The following is a 21,659-nucleotide window of genomic DNA, read 5'->3' on the forward strand; positions in this document are numbered from 1 at the left end:
AGCATTTCAGTCCCGCGTGTAATGCAGCTCACTGTCACCGAACATGTCATTCATTGATGGTATAAAACTCCAGATGAGTTCTCTTGTGTGTGTCCGTTTTTATTGCGCCTTGACTATCGTACAGTCTGACATTAATGCCAACTGAGATCTTACAATGTGACATGGCTTACATCGGGGATCATGTTCGTACAGTCTGACAAGGGACATTCGCAAAGGATTTTGAAAAATCGCAGTGTGCAGGACCCATTAGTCATGTGACTTACAGTTGTCATAACACGGGTGCACAGACAAACAGCACTTTCCTCAAGTGACACACACGGAAATGTACATTTGTATAGTTTATTTTATTTTAAAACAGATAAACAGAAAGCTTGATACATCATATGAGATGATACATACTTTAATATTAAGTAACATAACTGGTGGATCATGAACTAAAATATTTCTAATGGCAACCTAAAAGACTCTGTGACCACTTTAAAGACATTATTTGTGATAAATAGTGCCTTTCAATGCAGGTTGAATACAATTCACCAAGACAAATCATTAGTGCACTAGAGTTTCCAAGTATGTGTAATTGTATGTGTGTCGCATGTGGGTCCCCTTTAAAACTAGATCAAAAGCGACAGTCCCCTCATAGTTTTTGCACTATACATTTTATGAACAAAAAAGAAAAACATCTCACATACGCCAAGATAGAATATAAACTATTAGCAAACTAAAAGACATTTGTGAGTCAAAACACAGTTATAGCTCAAAGTATATTACACTGCACATGTCGAAGATTTGCATAATTATTGAAATGCATTATAATGTACCCTGAATCAATGCTCTCCGGATGAGTGGTATAGTTTTTCGGCAAGTATAACAAAGACCAACTGTAACAAAAACTGACACACGTGTCAAACACTGTGTGATAATGCTGTTGTGGCTCACTCCTTATCAAATTTCTGACATTTATTTTTTTAACTACAGTACAAAGTCATGTTGTTTGGAAATGCATAACTTGGCTTAATGAACCTCTCTGCATTGTCTGTATTGCAGGGAAACATGTCTGTTTTTGCTAGAATAATTTCCTTACAGTTTTTAATGGAGTTCTTCGCTTTTTTACCGAAAGAGAGTGTCTTGTCTGTTGCCAAAATCTAACAGCTTGTGACCCACGAAGTCGCCCTCTCCCAAACTACAAGTACTGCTCCCCTTTCTCTGGTGGAGAACTTTTAACATTTGCTCTGCAATTTAAAAGAAAAACAAAACATGTTTGAGTTACAAAGGAAACGGGAAATCGGGTCATCCACCGTTTAAAATGTATTGCAATAAAACAGACCATGCTTTTAGGGTGTAGTCACTTACATACTGTAATAATACATATTTACAAAGGCAGTTTATGGGGTCACAAACAAAGGGGAACGCACACAACAGATATAGGGTGACAATTTTTCAAACACGTTTATTGATCATATGTTGAAAAAAAGGCACATGGATTTTAAGTATGTAGGGTGTAGAAGGGACATTTGTCCAGTCATACAGACAAGTGTCCAAATTTGTATTCTAGGTGGGAGTGAGGGACACAGATACAGAGAGTGGAGCTCGGACAGTCCTCGAATAAAGGCAGGGAGGGTTGGTCAGTCAGGGAAACTAGTCTCACTCAACAACTCATCCCTGAATTAGAGAAGAGAAAGAAGACAGTCAGAGAAGAACAGCATTAGAGGAAACTGGGATAGAGACAATTCACAAAAGCCTCTCGGTTCATTGGATGTTAGTATGTTATGTGGCACCACATAGAAGATTGCTGGTTGTTAACATGGAAATGTAAGAGAAAATGGACGACGAAACATGCATAGACAGCTTGTTTGATATGCCAACAATCAGATCTCAGAAGGAATATTTGAAAGGAAAGAGTCTTGAATTACATGTCATTTGCATGCATGAGATGCATTTGTTAATTAAGGGGTGTTAACTTTTAACCAGGTCCAAAAAAACCTCATTGATTTTGGAGACAGGAGACAACACTTTCGCTGTCCACCAGTTCAAAATGACCTAATTTATGCTTCAGATGGCTTCATTGCAGAGAATTTGAATCTAATATGAAGTGGGAACTGGAAAAAAATTGGCATGTGGATGTGTGAACCGCTACTATTCGATGTAATGGATGGAATAATATTAACGCTGTCACTTGCAGTGTGGGAGCAGGTTGGGAGTCAATAGGCACAGGTGGAATGCGGATCCAAAAAAAACAAGACTATTTGTCTCATTTCTGTGCATGCTAATAGGTTGCTGCTTTCAGACGGTCCCATATTTGTGTTCACACTCTGAAGAGCGTCAAAGGTTTCTATTTACAATGCATTTTTCAGCATTGAGCATGAAGTATTTGACAGCTTCAGTGATTATATAGGGATTGGTCCTTGCTAGCTTTCTGCATGTACAGACTGATCTCATGAAATAGCGTATGACACGCCAATTCGTATGACATCAAGACGCATAATCGCTTTTTAGTGTGCTTCTCAATGCCGTTTCATTCTATCCCCCTACACTGCCCCTACCCCTAAACCTACACACACACACACACACACACACACACACACACACACACACACACACACACACACACACACAGCTCCTGCCCCTTAAGAAACATTCTGCATTTTTACATTTTCCAAACACATATGTACATTTACATAATGTAAATGTCTGTGGAACACTTGCTTCTGATTGGTCAATTGTGCCATCTAGTGGTATGTCATGCTGCTCTCACATGCTATCGGAAATTTCCAACCTAAATCGGACATATTTTAATAGGTGGCTGATTCGTACAAATTTGTACGACCTCATTTGTATGAATTTGTAAGTTTTTTTGCCAAATCGTATCTATTTGAGGAGTTGCCAAATTCGTATGAAATTTCAAACCCCGCCCCTAAACCTACCCTTCACTGGGGTTTAGACAAAATGTACAAATTCGTACGAATTAGCCACCCTTATAAAATATGTACAAATTGGTCGTGAGATAGCGCTGGAAATTTCATACTTCCCACTTCTGAAGATGTGATTACAAGCTCATCACATTAACATTTTGACTTGAGAGGACGTTCATGTCCAACTTTTTGACTAGAAAAATAAAAAACTATTATCCCCATAAATATCTTATCCCCATAATTATTTTTGCGGCCAAATGCCGAGTAATAAGTGGTATGACTGTATTGTATCCCTCAAATGTCTGTCTAGTTTGAAGTTGATGCTTGCTAGCAACTATATAATAAAATATTTAATTTCAAGTCAATATTTCATGTTTAATTATTTACTGATGTGGCAAGTAGCCATTTAATAAGCAGGATAATAAACATCCAGCTGGTTATCGCAGAATTTACCAATTCAGGGTGATGCAAAACTCCTCTGCTTCACCTCGGGGTCCTGACCACTCTTTCAGGGTTTATTCTGCGACCGCTGGCTGAATGTACATTCTCCCCATAGACCGTAAAAAAATATGGACGACTCGACATCATCCATTTCCGCTTGTCAGATTTGAAGCTTTCAGGCGCCCTTGCACGGCGCGGACATCTTGGGACCGAGTCTGCGCAGTAGCGATTTCGGGACCGGAGTTGCGCAGTAGAGCGCAGGAAGTAGAGCAGGAAGTACAGCCGCGATTTCAAAAGCCCGCCCACACTCTCGCAGATGCAGAACAATTAATTATGTTGGTGTGAAATAAACAGTTATGGAAATGTAGAAATTAAAGCTAAAGATCTAATCTGCTCCCAAAAATTTCGAAAAAAGTCCGTTAGTGCCTCAGTGACAACTTCACTCAGAGAAGCCGTCAGTCTCAGCTGTCAATCATGACGTCACACCCCCCGTTTTTATAGCATCAAATAACTAACTCAAAGTAAACTTATTTTTAAAACGAACACCTGAAATGAAATCATCGTGATGATAACTGCCTTCAGTGACATACACTAACTTTGGGGAACATTTTTTGAAGTGTAATTTTATTATTTAGTTTGCCTAGCGTCCATTAGAAAACACAGAGGGGCGGCTATACTGGGACCGGTCACCGGGGGGCGATCGAGGCGCGAAAGCTTCAGTAAATGAGAGGGAGACTGCAGGCTTGATTCTCCCTTACATATCCCAGAAAACGGACATTGGCAGTTACGTCATTTGGAGCCAGTAGTGATCCTGAGGTGGAGCCGTGTTATCAATGTCCTGCCCATATTCCCACTCCTGGAGACTCAATCGCAATCACAGCTGTCAATCATGACATCTCATTTTTGTAGCATCTAATTAAACAAACTAAACCCAAACTTATTAAAAAAACTAACGCTTGGAACTTCAACAAATGTCAGTGGGATGGTCTGCATAAAATGACAGTGTAATTGGATCTTTTAGACTGGCTTGCTTCCTTTTTGATTACATGGAGGGCGAGGATTATTACCTATACGGCAGCCAGCCACCAGGGGGTGAGCACAATATTTTGGTTTTACCTTTCAGGGCCTGTGCAGCAATCTTGTGTTAAGTTAACATATTCTAGTACACCCTATAATCAAAACATTGACCTTAAAAAGGGCCTCTTTAATCGATGAGTGCATTTTGTAATGACAGTGGCGGTAGTAATTGTTGTGCAGAATTATAATTTTTTTTTATTGTGTGCAGCTGACTTGTGCTAAATTTGATCAGCACTATGGGAGTGTTTGTGCCAATGTCTGACTTAACGCTTTTAGTAAATTGAGTGCAGGTAAACGGCGGCATCAGTGTTATAACGCTTTCTTAGAGAATTCCCTTTTAAGATTTTAAACTCTTGTCTGCTTGTTAGGTGATTAAAAATGCTAAAAACACCACATACCATGGTCTAAAACCTGTTGGACTTTCCCTTGAAAGTGCTCTGTCTAAATAGCATGTTTACAGCTTGTGCTGGAAGTTTTTTACTCAAGTCAGCCAAATCCCAGTTCCCACATTGGAACTCAATGGTTTTGGATAATGTCCTCTATGGTTCTAGTGGAATTCCCTGTACTTCAGCGGATGGTGGAAGTGTTGTAACTCCTTGTCTCCTCAATGTGGTGTAGTTGTGACCATGGCTGTCAGGAACACACATAACTGGCAAACAGAGCTCCCACCATGCAGAACAGACCAGCCAATCAGAACAGCTTGACATGTTTCTAATCTATAGGCTATGTTCAGAATGAAATATTAATCTACTACTTGTTATGTAGTGTTTATAATGCTTTTTTCTTTTCTTTTTTAAATGAAAATAGAATGTAAAACAGAATGCATTATTCATTGTCACGTGACCTCATTGTTGCATGTTTAATTTAGTAAATGGCATCCAGTTATCATCTTGGAAATAATAAATGGTTATTTTACATTTATAATTAGATTATAGTACAAAAAAGTCTTAAGATTTGGTGTCTCCTAAGATCATTGCATTGTGGGATACTGGATTCTATATTTTATACTTTTTGTACTTTTTGACAAATGAGGTCAACAATGAATTCCACGTATGTGGTTCACAGTATACATATTATATGCTGCAGAAATCATAAGAGTAGTATGCTAATCCGAACATAGCCGCTGTATCACATATTGAATCTTTCTATTTATTTCTCCTTTGACTTTATTTGCCTTTTAGTTTGATAAAAGGGAAAATAAAGACTGTGAAATGTCTTGTATATCTGTTAGACTTTGACTGATTTTTCCATTCACGTTACATGAAAACAATTTAAGTGTACATGTAAATTTTCCCTGAATGGAAAATTAATAATACAAAAACAAGTCCAGTGTAAATGCCCTTTTACTGTAGCTTCTTATGGTTTTCAGCTTCAAATTGCATTATAAAAGTATTTTTTTGGCAAATAAAAATCCTTAATTAAAAACTTAAGGTATGTTGGGAATGCCGTACATATCAATAAAGTACAGAATTTCCACATTCTTCATGGAAATGAAAGTGTAGTAACAAAAAACATGCTTGTACAGTATCTCTGATAAAAAAGTACACAAACCTCCTCGAACGTAGGCCTAGACCATGTAAGTGTTTGTCCATGTAATTGTTTAGTTTGTGTGTTTTGGACCTGGTCAGTGCGAGTGAGAAGGTGTACTCATGGTGGGAAGAGCTCTGTCTCTTGTACCCGCTGCTCTTTACATTGACAGTTTGTCCTTTTCTGCTGTGCTTTTAGTTTTTGTATTTACACGTACTCCCTGGCTGTAGAGGGTTGAGATTGCCGGTAGAACTGCTGCCCTCTTCTGTCCTCGTTAACGCAGGAGCAGCAGAGGAACGAACCGCCCAACATCACCAAGATAGCAGCCGCCCACCCTACAAAGAGGGCGGGGCCAAACTCATACCTGAAATACAGAAAGGCCACGCCTTTATTTAAAAACATAATGTAACCAGGTCAGGTTCAGGTAACATTTCACCCAAAATGTAACAGAATTTTTATTTTATTTTATGAACCTTAATCCTTATTATAAACTGTATATATAGTAAGTTTTATATATTTTAAATGTTTATAGAATAAAATGTATAAATATTATATATATATATATATATATATATATATATATATATATATATATATATATATATATATATATATATATATATATATATATATATATATATATATATATATATATTACCGGTATATATATTTTACATATATAACTATCTAATATATGGATTTTTTTTGATGATTTGATGCTAAAAAATATAATTTTCAAGCTGTCATGGCTTCCACTTCCAAAACTTTTATTGCCTGAATATCTAAATATACAACATATCAAAAGAAAGAACAGAGCCTCTGTCTAGCTTCATGCATTCTTTTTTTATCAACACTTTAATGTGGGTAAGTTTATGGAAAAAAAGCAAAATCTTGAACAAAAAGCTGAGTTTTTTTTTTTTTCGTCAGACTACAGTAATGCTTTTATTGCTTGTTTCTGCTTTTTTTCTGCTCGGTTTGCCTGTGTTTTTGATCTGGAAATTCAGTAACCCCCCCCCCCCCCCCCCCCCCCCCCCCAAACACACACACACACACACAGTGAAAAGCCAGAAAATTCTGAAAGAGGTCAAATCTATGAATGGTCCTACCTGGCGTTAATTGGCGTATTTGGATCGAAGAAATGGTAGGACACCTGTGTTGCATACCAGGACACAGCCACCAGTGTGGACAGACCTAGACATGATACACATCACAATCTTAGCACTGTCATGAGTACATCTCTGTTTGTTTACTTGTTTATGACCTGACTAGCCACTTCCTGTTTACTCCTGCTTGTCAAATGGGTCAGAAGTGATACAGCGGCCGGAGACCAGAACAGGCCTCAAGAATGTGGAGGCTAATGGAGGAATGTCAATTTATTTACCAAAACTAATTTACACTGAATGATTTACGGCACTGAGGTATGTTGACCTAGATAACACAATTCTTAGCACAGTTACACTCGTGTAGAGAGTAGTAATGACTTTGTTTACGTTTTCTCTCAAGGCCTAAAGTTTCTTAGTACGCTTCTTGGTGTGAATATTTCAAACCAATCCAGTGTAAATGACTATTATAAAAGGAAATGGTCATGTTTTCATTTCAACATTTTTACAAATTCTCACTCAACCTACATGAAAAATGTTAGTGGTTCAGTCTGGGTCGGAGTCTCACCTGAGAGCAGGAACAGACTCCCACCAGAGATGGCGATCTTGCTCTTGGTGGATGGGTTGTTGTCGCCCACCTTCGTGCATTTCATCCCGACCACACTCACAATGATAGCGATGAATCCCATCAGCACTGAGATCACCATCAGAGCTCGACACGTCTGAATGTGTACTGCAAAAACACGTAATAGCAGAGTTTAAGTGGGAACTTAAAATAAATTTTAAATGAAACAACAAAAATTCCAAGGCACTCACGTGGTTAGACATAAAAATACTTTAATACACTGGACTAAGTCATTAAAATATTAAAAGTGCTGATGAACACGCTCCATCCTTAAGAACAGTTCATATTTTGATAACTTACTCCATTTTATTAAAGGCTTTTTATGCCTAACCATGTGAGTGCCGTAGAATTGTTGTTTCATTTGATATTTAACTCTCATGTACCCAATGAGCAGCAGTTTAAGCAGAAGCTCCACCCTGGAAAGTGTTATATATATACACACCAATCAGGCATAACATGAAGTGAATAACACTGATTATCTCTTCATCATGGCACCTGATCATGTGTTGAGGAAAAATGGGCAAGCATAAGGATTTGATAGAGTTTGACAAGGGCATATTGTGATGGCTAGACGATTTGGGTCAGATCATCTCCAAAACTGCAGCTCTTGTGGGCTGTTCCCGGTCTGCAGTGGTCAGTATCTATCAAAAGTGGTCAAAGGAAGGAACAGTGGAGAACCGGTGACAAGGTCATGGGCGGCCAAGGCTCATTGTTGCATGTGAGGTGCAAAGGCTTGCCTGTGTGAAACAATCCAACAGACGAGCTACTGGAGCTCAAATTGCTTAAGAAGTTGGTTCTGATAGAAAGGTGTCAGAATACACAGAGCATCGCAGTTTGTTGTGTATGGGCCTGCATAGCCGCGGACCAGTCAGGGTGCCCATGCTGACCCCTGCCCACCGCTGAAAGCGCCAACAGTGGGCGCATGAGCATCAGAACTGGACCACAGACCAATTGAAGAAGGCGGCCTGGTCTGATGAGTCAGGTTTTCTTTTACCTGGGGAACACATTGCACCGGGATGTACTATGGGAAGAATGCAAGACAGGAAACTTTGGGTCCTGCCATCCATGTGGATGTTTTTTTGACACGTACCACCTACCTAAGCATTGTTGCAGACCATATACACCCTTTTATGGAAACGGTATTCCCTGTTGGCTGTGGCTCTTTCAGCAGGATAATGCGCCCTCTCACAAAACAAAAATGGTTCAGGAATGGTTTGAAGAGCACAACAATGAGTTTGAAGTGTTGATTTGGCCTCCAAATTCCCAGATTTCAATCCAATCGAGTCTCTATGGGATGCGCTGAACACACAAGTCCGATCCATGAAGGCCCCACCTCGCAACTTACAGGACTTAAGGATCTGCTGTTAACATCTTTGTGTCAAATACCACAGCACACCTTCAGGGGTTTAGTGGAGTCCATGCCTCGACGGGCCAGGGATGTTTTGGCAGCAAAATGGGGACCAAGTTCCAACACAATATTAGGAAGGAGGTTAATAATGTAATGTTATGTCTGCTGTGTGTGTATTAGGGGTGTCCCCGACTAAGGATTTACACATTCGAATCAGAATTTTAGAATCTCTCTATGGTCGACCGATAGTCGAATCATCTATTTGTGTGTAAACCATAGACCGGAAAAAAATAAAGAGGTTGGGAAGGGCAGGACACTAGTCAGCAGGAGGCTAAGACTATTTTTATTTTACTTTACACACGGCACACAGACACCACTTTTAATAAAGTGACCAAAACTAGGCTACACTACACATTCGTAAATTAACCGTTCTCTCATAATATTTAAAAGCCACTATCGAAACACAGAACATCACGCAAATATATAAAAGAACATTTTGATAAATAAATCTAAAAAAATACCTGCCTAGAGAGGAAAAGAACACTGAGTGCGTTTATATGCACGTTTTTAAGCCGATGTCACAGTGTCTGGGTTGTGTTCCCTGGGTATCCACTAGATGTCCTCCTTCCCTATGATGTCTGTCACTTCATAAACTACATTTCCCATGTTCTGTCTAATCATTGCTCTCAGCTGTCCCTGGTCAGTAATTATTGCACTCAGTTTATTCCTCATTAGCATTTGTCTCTCCGTTTGTATTTATACCAGTCTGTCTTAGTGTGTGGCACGGAGTCCTTGTTGATATTCACGTCCGTCTCTAGTCTTGTTCTCGCTTTGTGTCCTTGTCAAGTTTATGTTCTGGATTGATGTTTTGGTTTTGACCCCTGCATGAACTGTTTTCTCTTTTAGAATTACCCTACATAAATGACATACCTGCACTTGGATCTCTCATCGTGTCTCTCTGTATCCCGGCCGTGACAGAAGGACTCCGTCATCTTTGAGATCCAGCGGTATGTCTGTTCATGTTTCCTCCCCAGCCACCGAGTGGGATAGAAGAAGTTTTGAGGGAACCCGCCTGGTGGTTTTCCGGGGAACCAGGGGAGGTCGTCGAGGAGGGAGTAGTCGAGAGGAGGCTCAGTACCGCTCTCAACAATGGCCTCCCTTCGATCCGGGGCTTGTGGAGGAGGGATCAGAGTCACTGTCTCACCATGGTGGACGGAGAGGGGAGAAGCGCACGTCCGCCATGGTGGCGCCACTGCCCAAGATGGCCGCAAGGCCAGTGCCACGAGGCAAGATGGACACCCCCCCAGCGCTACAGCACAAGGTGGTCGCCAGCCACATGCCACGAGGCAAGATGGCCGCCAGCCCAGCGCCACTGCCCAAGATGGCTGCTGAGACATTTTTGGATTACTTCTCCATGTTGAACAAGATCCTAGAGATTTCCAGGAGTGTTCATGTCACGGCTGCTGAGCCAGCGCCACAGCCCAAGATGGCTGCCAGCCCAGTGCCACAGCACAAGGTGGTCGCCAGCCCAGCACCACAGTACAAGATGGCCACTAACTCAGCGCCAATGCCCAAGATGGCCACCGGCCCAGAGCCACGGCCTAAGATGGCCGCCCATCCAGAGTCATGGCCCAAGATGGCCACTGGCCCAGTACCTCTGCACAGGATGACAGCCACAGCTGACCCTCCAGAGTCGGGGCTAGTCGCCGTTGACCCTCCAGAGTCGGGGCTAGTCGCCGTTGACCCTCCAGAGTCGGGGCTAGTCGCCGTTGACCCTCCAGAGTCGGGGCTAGTCGCCGTTGACCCTCCAGAGTCAGGGCTAGTCGCCGTTGACCCTCCAGAGTCGGGGCTAGTCGCCGTTGACCCTCCAGAGTCGGGGCTAGTCACCGAGGACCTTCCTGAGCCAAGTCAAGTCAGTGGGGATCTTCTGGAATCCAGTCTAAGAACCATGGGCGTACCAGAGACTCTTCATGTCTCTGCTGAACTACTGGAGCCTCTCCTCATCTCAGCTGGATTACCGAAGTCTCTCCACGCCTCTGTGGAACTTCCAGAGCCTCATCACGTCTCGGCTGATCTACCAGATTCTTTCCCCGCCTCTGTGGAACTTCCAGAGCCTCATCACGTCTCGGCTGATCTACCAGATTCTTTCCCCGCCTCTGTGGAACTTCCAGAGCCTCGTCACGTCTCTGCTGATCTACCAGATTCTTTCCCCGCCTCTGTGGAACTTCCAGAGCCTCGTCACGTCTCTGCTGATCTACCAGATTCTTTCCCCGCCTCTGCGGAACTTCCGGAGCTTCGTCACGTCTCGGCTGATCTACCAGAGTCTTTCCTCGCCTCTGCAGAACTTCCAGAGCCTCGTCACGTCTCGGCTGATCTACCAGAGTCTTTCCTCGCCTCTGCGGAACTTCCAGAGCCTCATCACGTCTCAGTCGAACTCTCTGAGTGCCAGACTGATCCTATCGTGGCCATGGAGGCTACCCTTAACTTGTTCACGTTCTTTGTTTCAGACTTGCCCAACCAGACTTGCTCTCCTGCCAGTCCGATCCTACTGTGGTGGTCTTCGGCGCCGCCCTGGTGGGCTCCGGTTTCGACCACACGGTTGTGGTGGTCTTCTGCTCCACCCTGGGGTCCTGCCCAGTCAGCACTATCCTGGGTTCCCGAACGCCCTGATCCACCTTGATCTTCTGTTGTCTTGTTTTTTTTTTTTTTTTTTTTTCTCCCTGTCCCTGTTCCCCTCTGTGAGTCTGGCCCGCCGTCCCTTCCCCTGATCCTCCTCCGGTCCACCTCCCTCCTGGTCTCCCTGTTTTGTGTCTGCTCTTTAGTTCTCTGTTCCCCATTTACATGTTTTTTTTTTTTACCTGGCCCTCCGTCCCTCCCCCTGAGCCTCCACCTGTCCACCTCCCTCCTGGTCTTGTTTTGTTAGTCTTGTCTTGGAGCATCTGGTAGCTGCTCCGTAGTAAGGGGGTATTGTCACAGTGTCTGGGTTGTGTTCCCTGGGTATCCACTAGATGTCCTCCTTCCCTATGATGTCTGTCACTTCATAAACTACATTTCCCATGTTCTGTCTAATCATTGCTCTCAGCTGTCCCTGGTCAGTAATTATTGCACTCAGTTTATTCCTCATTAGCATTTGTCTCTCCGTTTGTATTTATACCAGTCTGTCTTAGTATGTGGCACGGAGTCCTTGTTGATATTCACGTCCGTCTCTAGTCTTGTTCTCGCTTTGTGTCCTTGTCAAGTTTATGTTCTGGATTGATGTTTTGGTTTTGACCCCTGCATGAACTGTTTTCTCTTTTAGAATTACCCTACATAAATGACATACCTGCACTTGGATCTCTCATCGTGTCTCTCTGTATCCCGGCCGTGACAGCCGATTGTGCCTAAAGGGGGTCGCACACCGGACTGAAGCTCAGCGCCGTGTCTCAGGATCTCACACCAGGCAGATGTGAACATTTATAAACTCGCGAGCTCAATTTTGAATCGACTTCTGACAGAAGAGCTGCACGATGAGTGTATCTTGTAGCACAGGGTGAAATCAGTACATTCACGATTTGAGGGAAATATACATTTAATCGCCGCGGACAGGCGTCGAATGCCGCCGTCGGTGTATATGTGTTCTAATTTTAAAGGCGACACGTCTTTAACACTAATATTGAGCAGCCTCATATTGCCAAAATGGTATGATACTCGTTTCATAACACCCGCGAAGATTCGACCATGAGATCAGTGGTCGAATACGGTCCTGCATATCGATGCATCGAATCTTCGACTATTAGGGGTCACCCCTAGTGTGTATATATATACACACAATATTAGGAAGGAGGTTTATATATATATATATATATATATATATATATATATATATATATATATATATATATATATATATATATATATACACACAATATTAGGAAGGAGGTTAATATATATATATTAACCTCCTTCCTAATATTGTGTGTGTATATATATATATAATATATTTACATTTAATCATTTAGCAGACGCTTTTATCCAAAGCGACTTACAAAAAAGGGGGTATAAAAAAAAATATATATCATTGTATCCTGATGTATTTAATTTCTTAATTTCTTGCATTTTATCTACATTTCAAACACCAATTATTATGATACGTTTTTCATCTTAAAGGGTGTGTCACTCACAATACCTGTCAAGAACATGTCCTGGTCATATTATTGGTCATAAGTAAAAAAAATAATAATAAAAAAAAGAGAGATAAAATATATTTTGTTTAAGGATTAAAAAATGTCTCAATGCACAAAAAGTTTGGAGGCAAATATTACCTGGACATGAAATGTATGCTAAAATCCTCTGAATAACCATTTTAGCATCTTTTTCCGTCTATTTTGAGCAGTTATTGGGGGTGATTTCTAGCTGCTCTTCTACATAAAAATTCCACAGATAACCCACACGGTGTTCGGTTCATGCGTAATGCTGTAGGAGTGACATTTTTACATGCTTCACACAGAGGGGATTACTGTGACTTTTCCACAAAGGCAGATTGTTTTCAGTGCCTCTGTCTCTGCTTTTGTGTGACAGCTACATGCTAACATGGCCTTTCAGCTTGGATAATGACTTCAACTTCAACTCAGGGTCCCACAGTAGATGTAGACCACCAACCCTTTTGAACTGTCCTTGCATTGTTATGCCCACCTCAAAAGAAGAGTTCAGCTTAGCCACACGGAAAGTAATGTAGAATGATCTGCTTTCAAAGTGTTGCATCAAACATGAATTGAAGCCATAAAATAAGTATAACAGCGTCTCAAAGAAGTCGAGAACTGAGGAGAGATTATCACACAACTTTTGATGTATGATTTATATGCGAAGAGGCCGCATATAAAGGGGTGTGCCCTTTGAAGCGGGATTTTAGTGCTTTATAAGAGAGGTCTTATTTTCTTGTCTTTCATCCTTGTTTTGCTTTATTTCTTGATTTGTAAGGAGAGCGTTTCGCGGAGTAACACTGTGATCTCAAGGTCATGTTTGAAAGAGGGTAGTTAGACTCCGGGTGGAGGGGTCCTCCCACAATCCCTTGTCCAGTGCCAAGGTTGGCAGCGCCTGGCACGGACGAAAGGAAGGCAAGCACTAGCACAGTGTTGGAGAACATGCTTCCAGAGAAGCTGCATGTGAGGCTCGGCCATTGTCTATTGTTTATGCTTGTGGGCTGCTTCACACGTCATTGAAAACATCTCTCAATGCGTTCCTCATACAAATCACCCATTCATGACGTCATAGTCATTTTTGATTCTCTCGATATTTTTTTTTCTTCCTAAAATGTTATTTTAAGATGTAGAACAAAGGACTAATACGAGAGAAAGTCTAATTGTATGTATTATCAGATAATACATATTTCACATACATTTAGTTTTTATTTATGGTCATCTACTTGCAGTATAGTTCATTATTTCTGGGTGACTGTGCGTTCTTTTCAAAAAATCAACCTCAACTAATAGATTTAAATGAACCTAGAGTGAAAAAAGAGTGGAGAGTCTGTTAGTGTTTTTCTTTAAAATCATTGACAGTAATAGACCACATTTGGATGGATGGATGGATGGATGGATGGATGGATGGATGGACGATAAATAGATAGATAGATAGATAGATAGATAGATAGATAGATAGATAGATAGATGATAGATAAAAACATATTGGTAAAAAACAACCCAATGTTGGGTCAAATATGGACTAACCCAGCAATTGGGTTATTTAAACTCAGCAATTGGGTTGTCTTAAGCAAATATTTAACCCAACTGCAGGGTTAAAACAACCCAATCGCTGGGTTAAAAAAAACAATTGTTGGGTTAGTCCATATTTGACCCAACATTGGGTTAAAACAGCCCAGCATTTTTTTAGAGTATAGATAGATAGATAGATAGATAGATAGATAGATAGATAGATAGATAGATAGATAGATAGATAGATAGATAGATAGATAGATAGATGTAAATAGTAATGTTTTCTTCTTCTAGAAGTTCAGATTTAAACGTCGGCTTAGTTATTCCTTGTTTTGTTTTTGATTCTTTTACTTTTTTTGCAGCCATGGTTTATGCTTGCATTTTTAGATTGACACGACAAAACACTATAATTTTTGTCAGTATTTGCTTTAAAACGTTTACCATCCAGGGTTTCTAACTTTGCATTAACGTTGCTCAAGTGTGCTTCATATAGATGTTTCTTTATCCCAAATACTATGTTTAGTTGACAGCACATAATAACAGTTATTCAAGAAAAGACACTAGAACTGCTGCAGAAAAGGGCAAACAATGCAAGTTTGTGGGAGGCCGTCTGTACATACAGAAGCCAGAACATTGCAGTCACTATCTGACCAGATGACCTAAGGCTGGGAGGAGGGGGGTGCAGTGGAATCAGATGGTCCCGTCACCCGTTGTGGGCCGAGGGTTACAGATTCCACCATGAGCAGTACAGTACTGAGTGCAGCCTTTGTGAACGAGTGGCGGATGTCTGTGAAAGCCAAACGATATTCCACAAAACCTAACAGTAATTAAGAACAAAGTGGCAGCCAGTTCTTTAGATGAATGTTCTCTGCATAAACCCGTCAGATCTTATGTGCAAAGTTGATGTTTGATGAAGTAAAGCGGCCATAGCACACAGTCATTGGTGTCAGTATTTTAGACACACTCTAAAAAATGCTGGTTTAAAACCAACCCAAGTTGGGTTGAAAATGGACAAACCCAGAAATTGGGTTGTTTGAACCCAGTGAATGGACCCATTCAAACAACCCAATTTCTGGGTTTGTCCATTTTTTTTTAACCCAAATTGGGTTGTTTTTAACCCAGCATTTTTTTTTAGAGTGCAACATTGAGTCTGAAGTTTGCTATAAGAGATTCAACAAAGATACAACAATTATGATATGATTAACGGCCCTCTTTCTGTAGGATTTTTGGTTCAGCAGAGAACTGTGTCCTTATAAAAGAACCATTTTGGGATTCATAAGGTTATTGAAGTTACTGTATTTAGAGAAAAAAAAAAGTTTTTGATGTTGCATTTTCCTTGTAGATTGTCAGTTCTTCAGATGTTTATGGGTTCTATTAATGGATAGTTCATCCAAAAATGAACATTGTGTCATCCCAGCCCTAAAGATGTTCCAAACCTGAATGAGTTTCATTCTTCTGTTGAACACAAAGGAAGATATTTTAAAGAATGTCGGTAATAAATCAGTTGGCGGAAGCCATTGACTTCCATAGTAGGAAAAAAAATACAATGGAAGCCAATGGGTGCCTGGTTACCAACATTCTGTAAAATATCTTATTTTGTGTTCAACAAAAGAAAGACACTCATACAGGTTTGAAACAACTTGAGAGTGAAGAGCTGACCAAATGTTCCTTTTTGGGTGAACTTTCCCTTTAAAGAACCCATGTTTTCAGAAGTTCTTTGAGGAAATTCAGGTTCTCCAATGACATCATGCTGTAAGAACTTTTTTGGTTCCATTTGGAACCTTTGTATTTAAACTTGAAAAGTCAATCAGATACAATCAGATTTCAACCTTACATCTTAAAAATGTAGTCCTCTCAGATGTCGGCAAATGTTAGTTTCTCTTCTAAACGGCAATAAAGATGAGCTGTGTGTTGTGTGGGGATGTGCATTCTGAACATATCTTCGGTGTTTGCCTAAACACTGGCCTTTTCTTCTCAACACAACTGCCATTCATCACTTCAAGACAATACACTGTTATTAAAGCAATGGTGCAGAATATAAGATGGCAAACTGTTTTCTCTGAACCATGCCACATTTATATTAAAGTTTCTGCTATTGTTATTATGAAAGCGTCTTTTAACTCTTCGGAACCGCAATGTTTTGTCACTGCCTGCAGTGTTGTAATATTTGACCACAAATCACAAACAGATGTGGATGTGATGCTGTTTGTCATGGAAAAATAATTGAATTATCCTAAACGCACAATCATCAGCCACCATTCATAATTGATTGTAGGGACATCTCCTTCCCGGGACCGTCCCAGAAATAGATGAGAAGTGCCTGATTCTGATTAGAAGTAACAAGTCACCGCAATATTGACAATGACAGAGGCGCTAAATGTTGATTAATCGCGATGTAATTGCATTCTACGGCATTTCAACAGTTTGGTAGAGTCAGCGCTTCAGAGAGGTTAGTGTCACATAAGACTTTCATTAGAACATGTCACAACGCACATATTTTAATTTGATCGATTAAACAAGTTGATTAAATCCACGTGCACACAGCAGCTCTCAGAGTTGATTGAGCCTCCTCTATCCAAAAAATCTTGATTTCATTATTATTTCATAAAGGTTTTTTTTTTTTGAGTCATATTCCAGACTTGAACATAGTTGCACTGCACTCTTAAGAATACAATTTCATTATTGGCATTCATAGAACCTTTACCTTCCATGGAACCTTTGCATGCCACAACATGTTCTTTTTAGTAGATAAAGTTTCTTTAGATTTTCAAAAAAATTATCCTAAAGGTTCTCTAGGAACCCAAAATAGTTATTTTATGACAGCACTGCAAAAACCCAATTTTGGAACCTATATTTTTGAAGAGTGTCACTATATCTAAATTAAACGAATGTTGTTCCAAACCTTTGAATTCTGGTAGCACTTTATTTTACAGTCCTGTTCCGCATGTACATGCTATGTACTTATTATAGTTACGATAACCCTGAACCTACCCCTAAACCTAACCTTAACCCATGCAGTTACCTTAAATTACCCAGTACTTTCTCAGGGAAGTACACTATAATTACATGTAAAATAAAGCGCAACCGACTTTCTTTCATCTGTGGAACACTAAATAAGATATTTTGAAGAATGTTTTTGTTCATACATTGACTTATTAATATCTTCTATGATGCACTTTCTTCAGTCATACAGGTTTGCAGTGACATGAGGGTGATGGACCCACTTTATATTAGGTGGCCTTAACTACTATGTAGTAACATTTTAGTTAATAATTTGATACAATGCACTTATTGTGTACATACATGTTTTTACATTGTACTTACATTTAATTACGTCTGTAATTAATATCTGTAGTTACATTTGGAATTACACAGTTGGCACTTCCCTTACACCTAACCCTAGCCTTAAACTGACCCACACCACCACACCTGTCCCTAACTTTAGCCGTATTCCACTTCAATATCAGCAAAGGTGTTTTGAAATATAATTTGAACACAGTAAGTACATTGTACTTATTTTTGAATGTAAGTACATAGTGCTTAAGGCCACCTAATATAAAATGGGGCCAGGGTGATCAAATAATGTTAGAACTCTTTTGGCCGAAACATGTCTGGTATTGTTAACCTAACAGTTTAGTACTTACCATCCAGCGAGAGCAAGGAGTCAAAGATCTTGCACTGCACCTGGCCCGTGCTCTGAGATGCACAGGACATCCAAAGGCCTTCGTACAAGCCCACGGCCATGATGATGGCATCCCCTGCGTACGAGGACTGCTTCCATTGGGGCAGCACCGTAGTGGAGATGATGCCAATCCATCCACCCAGAGCCAGAAAATAGCCCAGAAGCTGAAACCCAGAGTTGGCCATAATTGTCCTTTTTCAACTGTTGCTTTAGTGTAGAATTAGAGTTCAACTAAGCTCTCCAGTCAGGAAGCCACCTGCAATTCCTTCAAGAACGTGCAAAGAAATCCACCCGACTCAGAATGAATTAGACGTGTCGACACGAGTAGTTAAAGTCTCTTTGGTCACTTGCGGTATCCTTATGTTGCTCTCGTTTGCTTCAGTATCTCTCATTTGGTGGCTGCCTGTGTCGTTCCTTGATTCTGGCTAAAGCTGAAAAGCAGGTCCCTCAAGTCTCCTTTCTGAAGGTACCTCGCTTTTGGAGGCTGTAGAGCGTTCGGGATGCCCAGGGTTGCCGTCAGGATGTGGTCGAACGCTGCTTTACTGTCTGCATAGCTGTTCTTGACATACACCAGTGAGTCTGGATGCTCAGGGGGCAGAGCAGTGGGAATGGGGGGAAATGAAAGGAGAATACTTCAGACAAAAAAAAAAACCTTTGACGGAGTGAATGCAATGGGGGTGGAGTGCCAGGCCGATGATTACTCTCTGATTGGTGCTTAAGTGAAGAGACACGCCTCCTGAAACTAGTGCAGGAGGGACTAATTAAGCCCAGATGTCACTTGTGGAGTCAACCCGCAAAAAAAAAAGTGGGACGTGCGATACGCCACAGAGCCCTAATTGCATAAAATTCTCAAAGTGAGCAAGTGTCTTCAAATCTTCACATCTTGCAGAGTCAATGAAATGTGAAACGATGCTATGCGGATTGAAGTTATTGCTCCAGAGTCACTGTGTCAGTAATGTGGCATCTGTTGTTTTCCCCATTTGAATGTGTTCCTGTACTGACCCTTTTGAAACACTACAGAGGCGCATAAATCAGCGTTTAAACTGCGATCGTTTGAAAGGAAGTGTCACCCGCACACAAAAACTCTTGCTTCTGGTGGAGATTTAGAGGTTGGCCTGTGACAGCTCGGAGGATCTCCATGGGAACTCGCTCGGTTTAATCAGGGAAACACGCAGCGGGTCTTGCTGCATGAAATAGAGGCGCCTTTCGGGTCTGGTCACAGAGCCGATCAACAGATTGTGAATAAATTTCAGTGACAAAAGTAGAAACAGAAACTACATTTTTATTTATTTTTTGAAGAAAATGTAAGTGGCTTCCTATGCAGAATTCGTTACTATGATGCTAGGCTGTTGTGGCCTGTTGCCACAGTGTTGCCATGGCATTGCGAAGGTGTTCTGCCCTTTAAAAAAGCGAATATATTTTATTCTCACAGGTATTAAGAATAAAGATATCAGACCAACAATTTTGCGCCAAATGTTGTTCCACCTACACTGAAAAAATTGTGTAGAATATACTTTTACTCAGAAATTGATTTCTCAGTTACGTTGTTTGTCATTTTTATAAGTTTTACATTAACATTTGATTTACATTTGATTGTCACCGTTATTTTGGTCTGTGGGTTGAATGTGCAACCATATAAACTGCTAACCAGTCATTTTTTGGTTTACAAGATTATTTCTCTTCGAAGGCAAAAATTTGAGAGTTCAAATATTGAGTGTCATATGAAACTGGATACTCAAAAACAAACAAACAAACAAAAAACCTTTTTGTGCATTTGTTTAAAGGGGTGATGAATTGAGAAATCAACTTTCCCTTGAGCTTTTGATAAGGTCATGGTAATATAAGAATATCCTGTAAGTTTCAGAGCTGAAAACTTCCTTGTTAGTCAAAGAAAAGACGAAACGCCTTTACAAAACAATGAGCACGTCAGTAGCCCCGCCCACCGACTCATACAGCTGATCACTCGCTAGTCAGCAGCAATAAACGTGTGGAAGAAGATAGCAAGATATTGTGGAAGAACAGTCGCTGCATAAGCTTCCATCGAATCATAATATTAGGAATGTTTGATTCTTCATTTATTTTTAATGAAGTTCCAGCTCACGTGGGGAAGAACGTTTGTGTTCACTTCATTTCACTGCGGAATCGTTTTTAAAGTCTCAGATGCTGGATTTGCAGACACAAAGCTGTGCCTTCTATAATAGATCCGACAGGAATGGTGCAACAAACTTATGTGAGTAAAACGTCTTTTTATATGTAATAGTACTACTCCCGGGGATGTACCAGACAGGCTACCAAGACATATGCCTGTTGGCAGAAATTCTTTCTTGATCTGGCCACGCACGTGCGTGTGTATGTGTGTGTGAGCACGCGGTTCGCGCCTATATTGACCAATCATCCGGTTGTGGGCCATGTTATACAATCGCGGGTGGATGAGAAATAAATCATTGTGTTTGTTTGATTTGAAAGTTGCGATTGCCGCTTTCAAAATAATGTCTCCCTCATGTGAACTGAACTGACAGGGGCTAGATATGACAGCGGAGCTAAAGCTCATTAAATATGCAAATCTTATCCAATCCTAACCGTGGGAGTTTACTTCCAAATCTCCAGTGCGGCACGCCCATCAAAACCCAGCGTTCAGGAGACAGCCTCAAAAACAGTGTAGAAAATAGATATTACTTATTAGTTATGATGTTTTTGAATGTAAAGACTACATAGACATCATTAGTTGACCTCAGACAACAGTAGAAAAAGGAAAAAAAGCCAGTTCATGACACCTTTAAGAGGGAATTTGTAGTTGCCTTGATAATTTGACTGAAAATACATTAAATATTAAAGGTGCACTATGTACTATTTTTGCAGTAAAATATCCAAAAACCACTAGGCCAGTGTTATATATTTTGTTCAGTTGAGTATTTACAATATCCCAAATGTTTCCAACTATTTGTAAATTGCGAGAAAATTGCTATTTTAACCAAGGAGCCGGGCCGTCTGAGGGAGTCGCCTGTCAATGGCGTCATATCTGCGTTCAGTTTCCGGTTTTATTCTGCAGAAACACTTTACTCTTAGCAGTGTGAACAAGAGTCACAGCAGCCGCTAAGTGACCGCACAGAGTAACGTCATAACATCATTTTAAACACAGTTAAATGTATCTATTATGATAAACAGACCAGCTTTACCTTATACTCATGACTGAGAAAAAAGCGGAAATGGCGCCGGTGACTGTGTCCCTTCATAATAAAAGTCCTGCTGTTCGTGAGGCG

General features: G+C 40.7%; 1 protein-coding gene across 2 annotated transcripts; it reads right to left on the reverse strand.

The window, feature by feature from the left end:
• Nucleotides 1-325: 325 nt before the first annotated feature.
• Nucleotides 326-19,038, reverse strand: cldn19 (claudin 19). Of its 2 annotated transcripts, none has more exons than XM_067431214.1 (5): nucleotides 18,362-19,038; nucleotides 7,623-7,787; nucleotides 7,061-7,145; nucleotides 6,172-6,318; nucleotides 326-1,229 (listed from the first exon to the last, which is right to left on the reverse strand). In XM_067431214.1, exons 1-5 carry the CDS (start codon nucleotides 18,582-18,584, stop codon nucleotides 1,181-1,183), a joined length of 669 nt encoding a protein of 222 aa, XP_067287315.1. In that variant the 5' UTR covers nucleotides 18,585-19,038; the 3' UTR covers nucleotides 326-1,180. The 2 variants fall into 2 exon arrangements, with proteins under 2 accessions (XP_067287315.1, XP_067287316.1); XM_067431215.1 differs by having other exon boundaries at nucleotides 326-1,659; nucleotides 18,362-19,035.
• Between the last annotated feature and the right edge of the window lie 2,621 nt (nucleotides 19,039-21,659).

Source organism: Pseudorasbora parva, chromosome 22 (genome assembly GCF_024679245.1).
Source record: "Pseudorasbora parva isolate DD20220531a chromosome 22, ASM2467924v1, whole genome shotgun sequence".
Taxonomy (NCBI): Eukaryota; Metazoa; Chordata; class Actinopteri; order Cypriniformes; family Gobionidae; genus Pseudorasbora; species Pseudorasbora parva.

Bases quoted from the DNA above. Each gene is read 5' to 3' on its own strand.
- cldn19 (XM_067431214.1), bottom strand. From the start codon at position 18,584: ATGGCCAACTCTGGGTTTCAGCTTCTGGGCTATTTTCTGGCTCTGGGT. The intron at 6,319-7,060 runs GTAGGACCATTC...TCTGTATTTCAG, and splicing joins AATACGCCAATTAACGCCAG to GTATGAGTTTGGCCCCGCCC. The intron at 1,230-6,171 runs GTACGTGTAAAT...TTTAAATTGCAG, and splicing joins CAACCCTCTACAGCCAGGGA to AGCAAATGTTAAAAGTTCTC.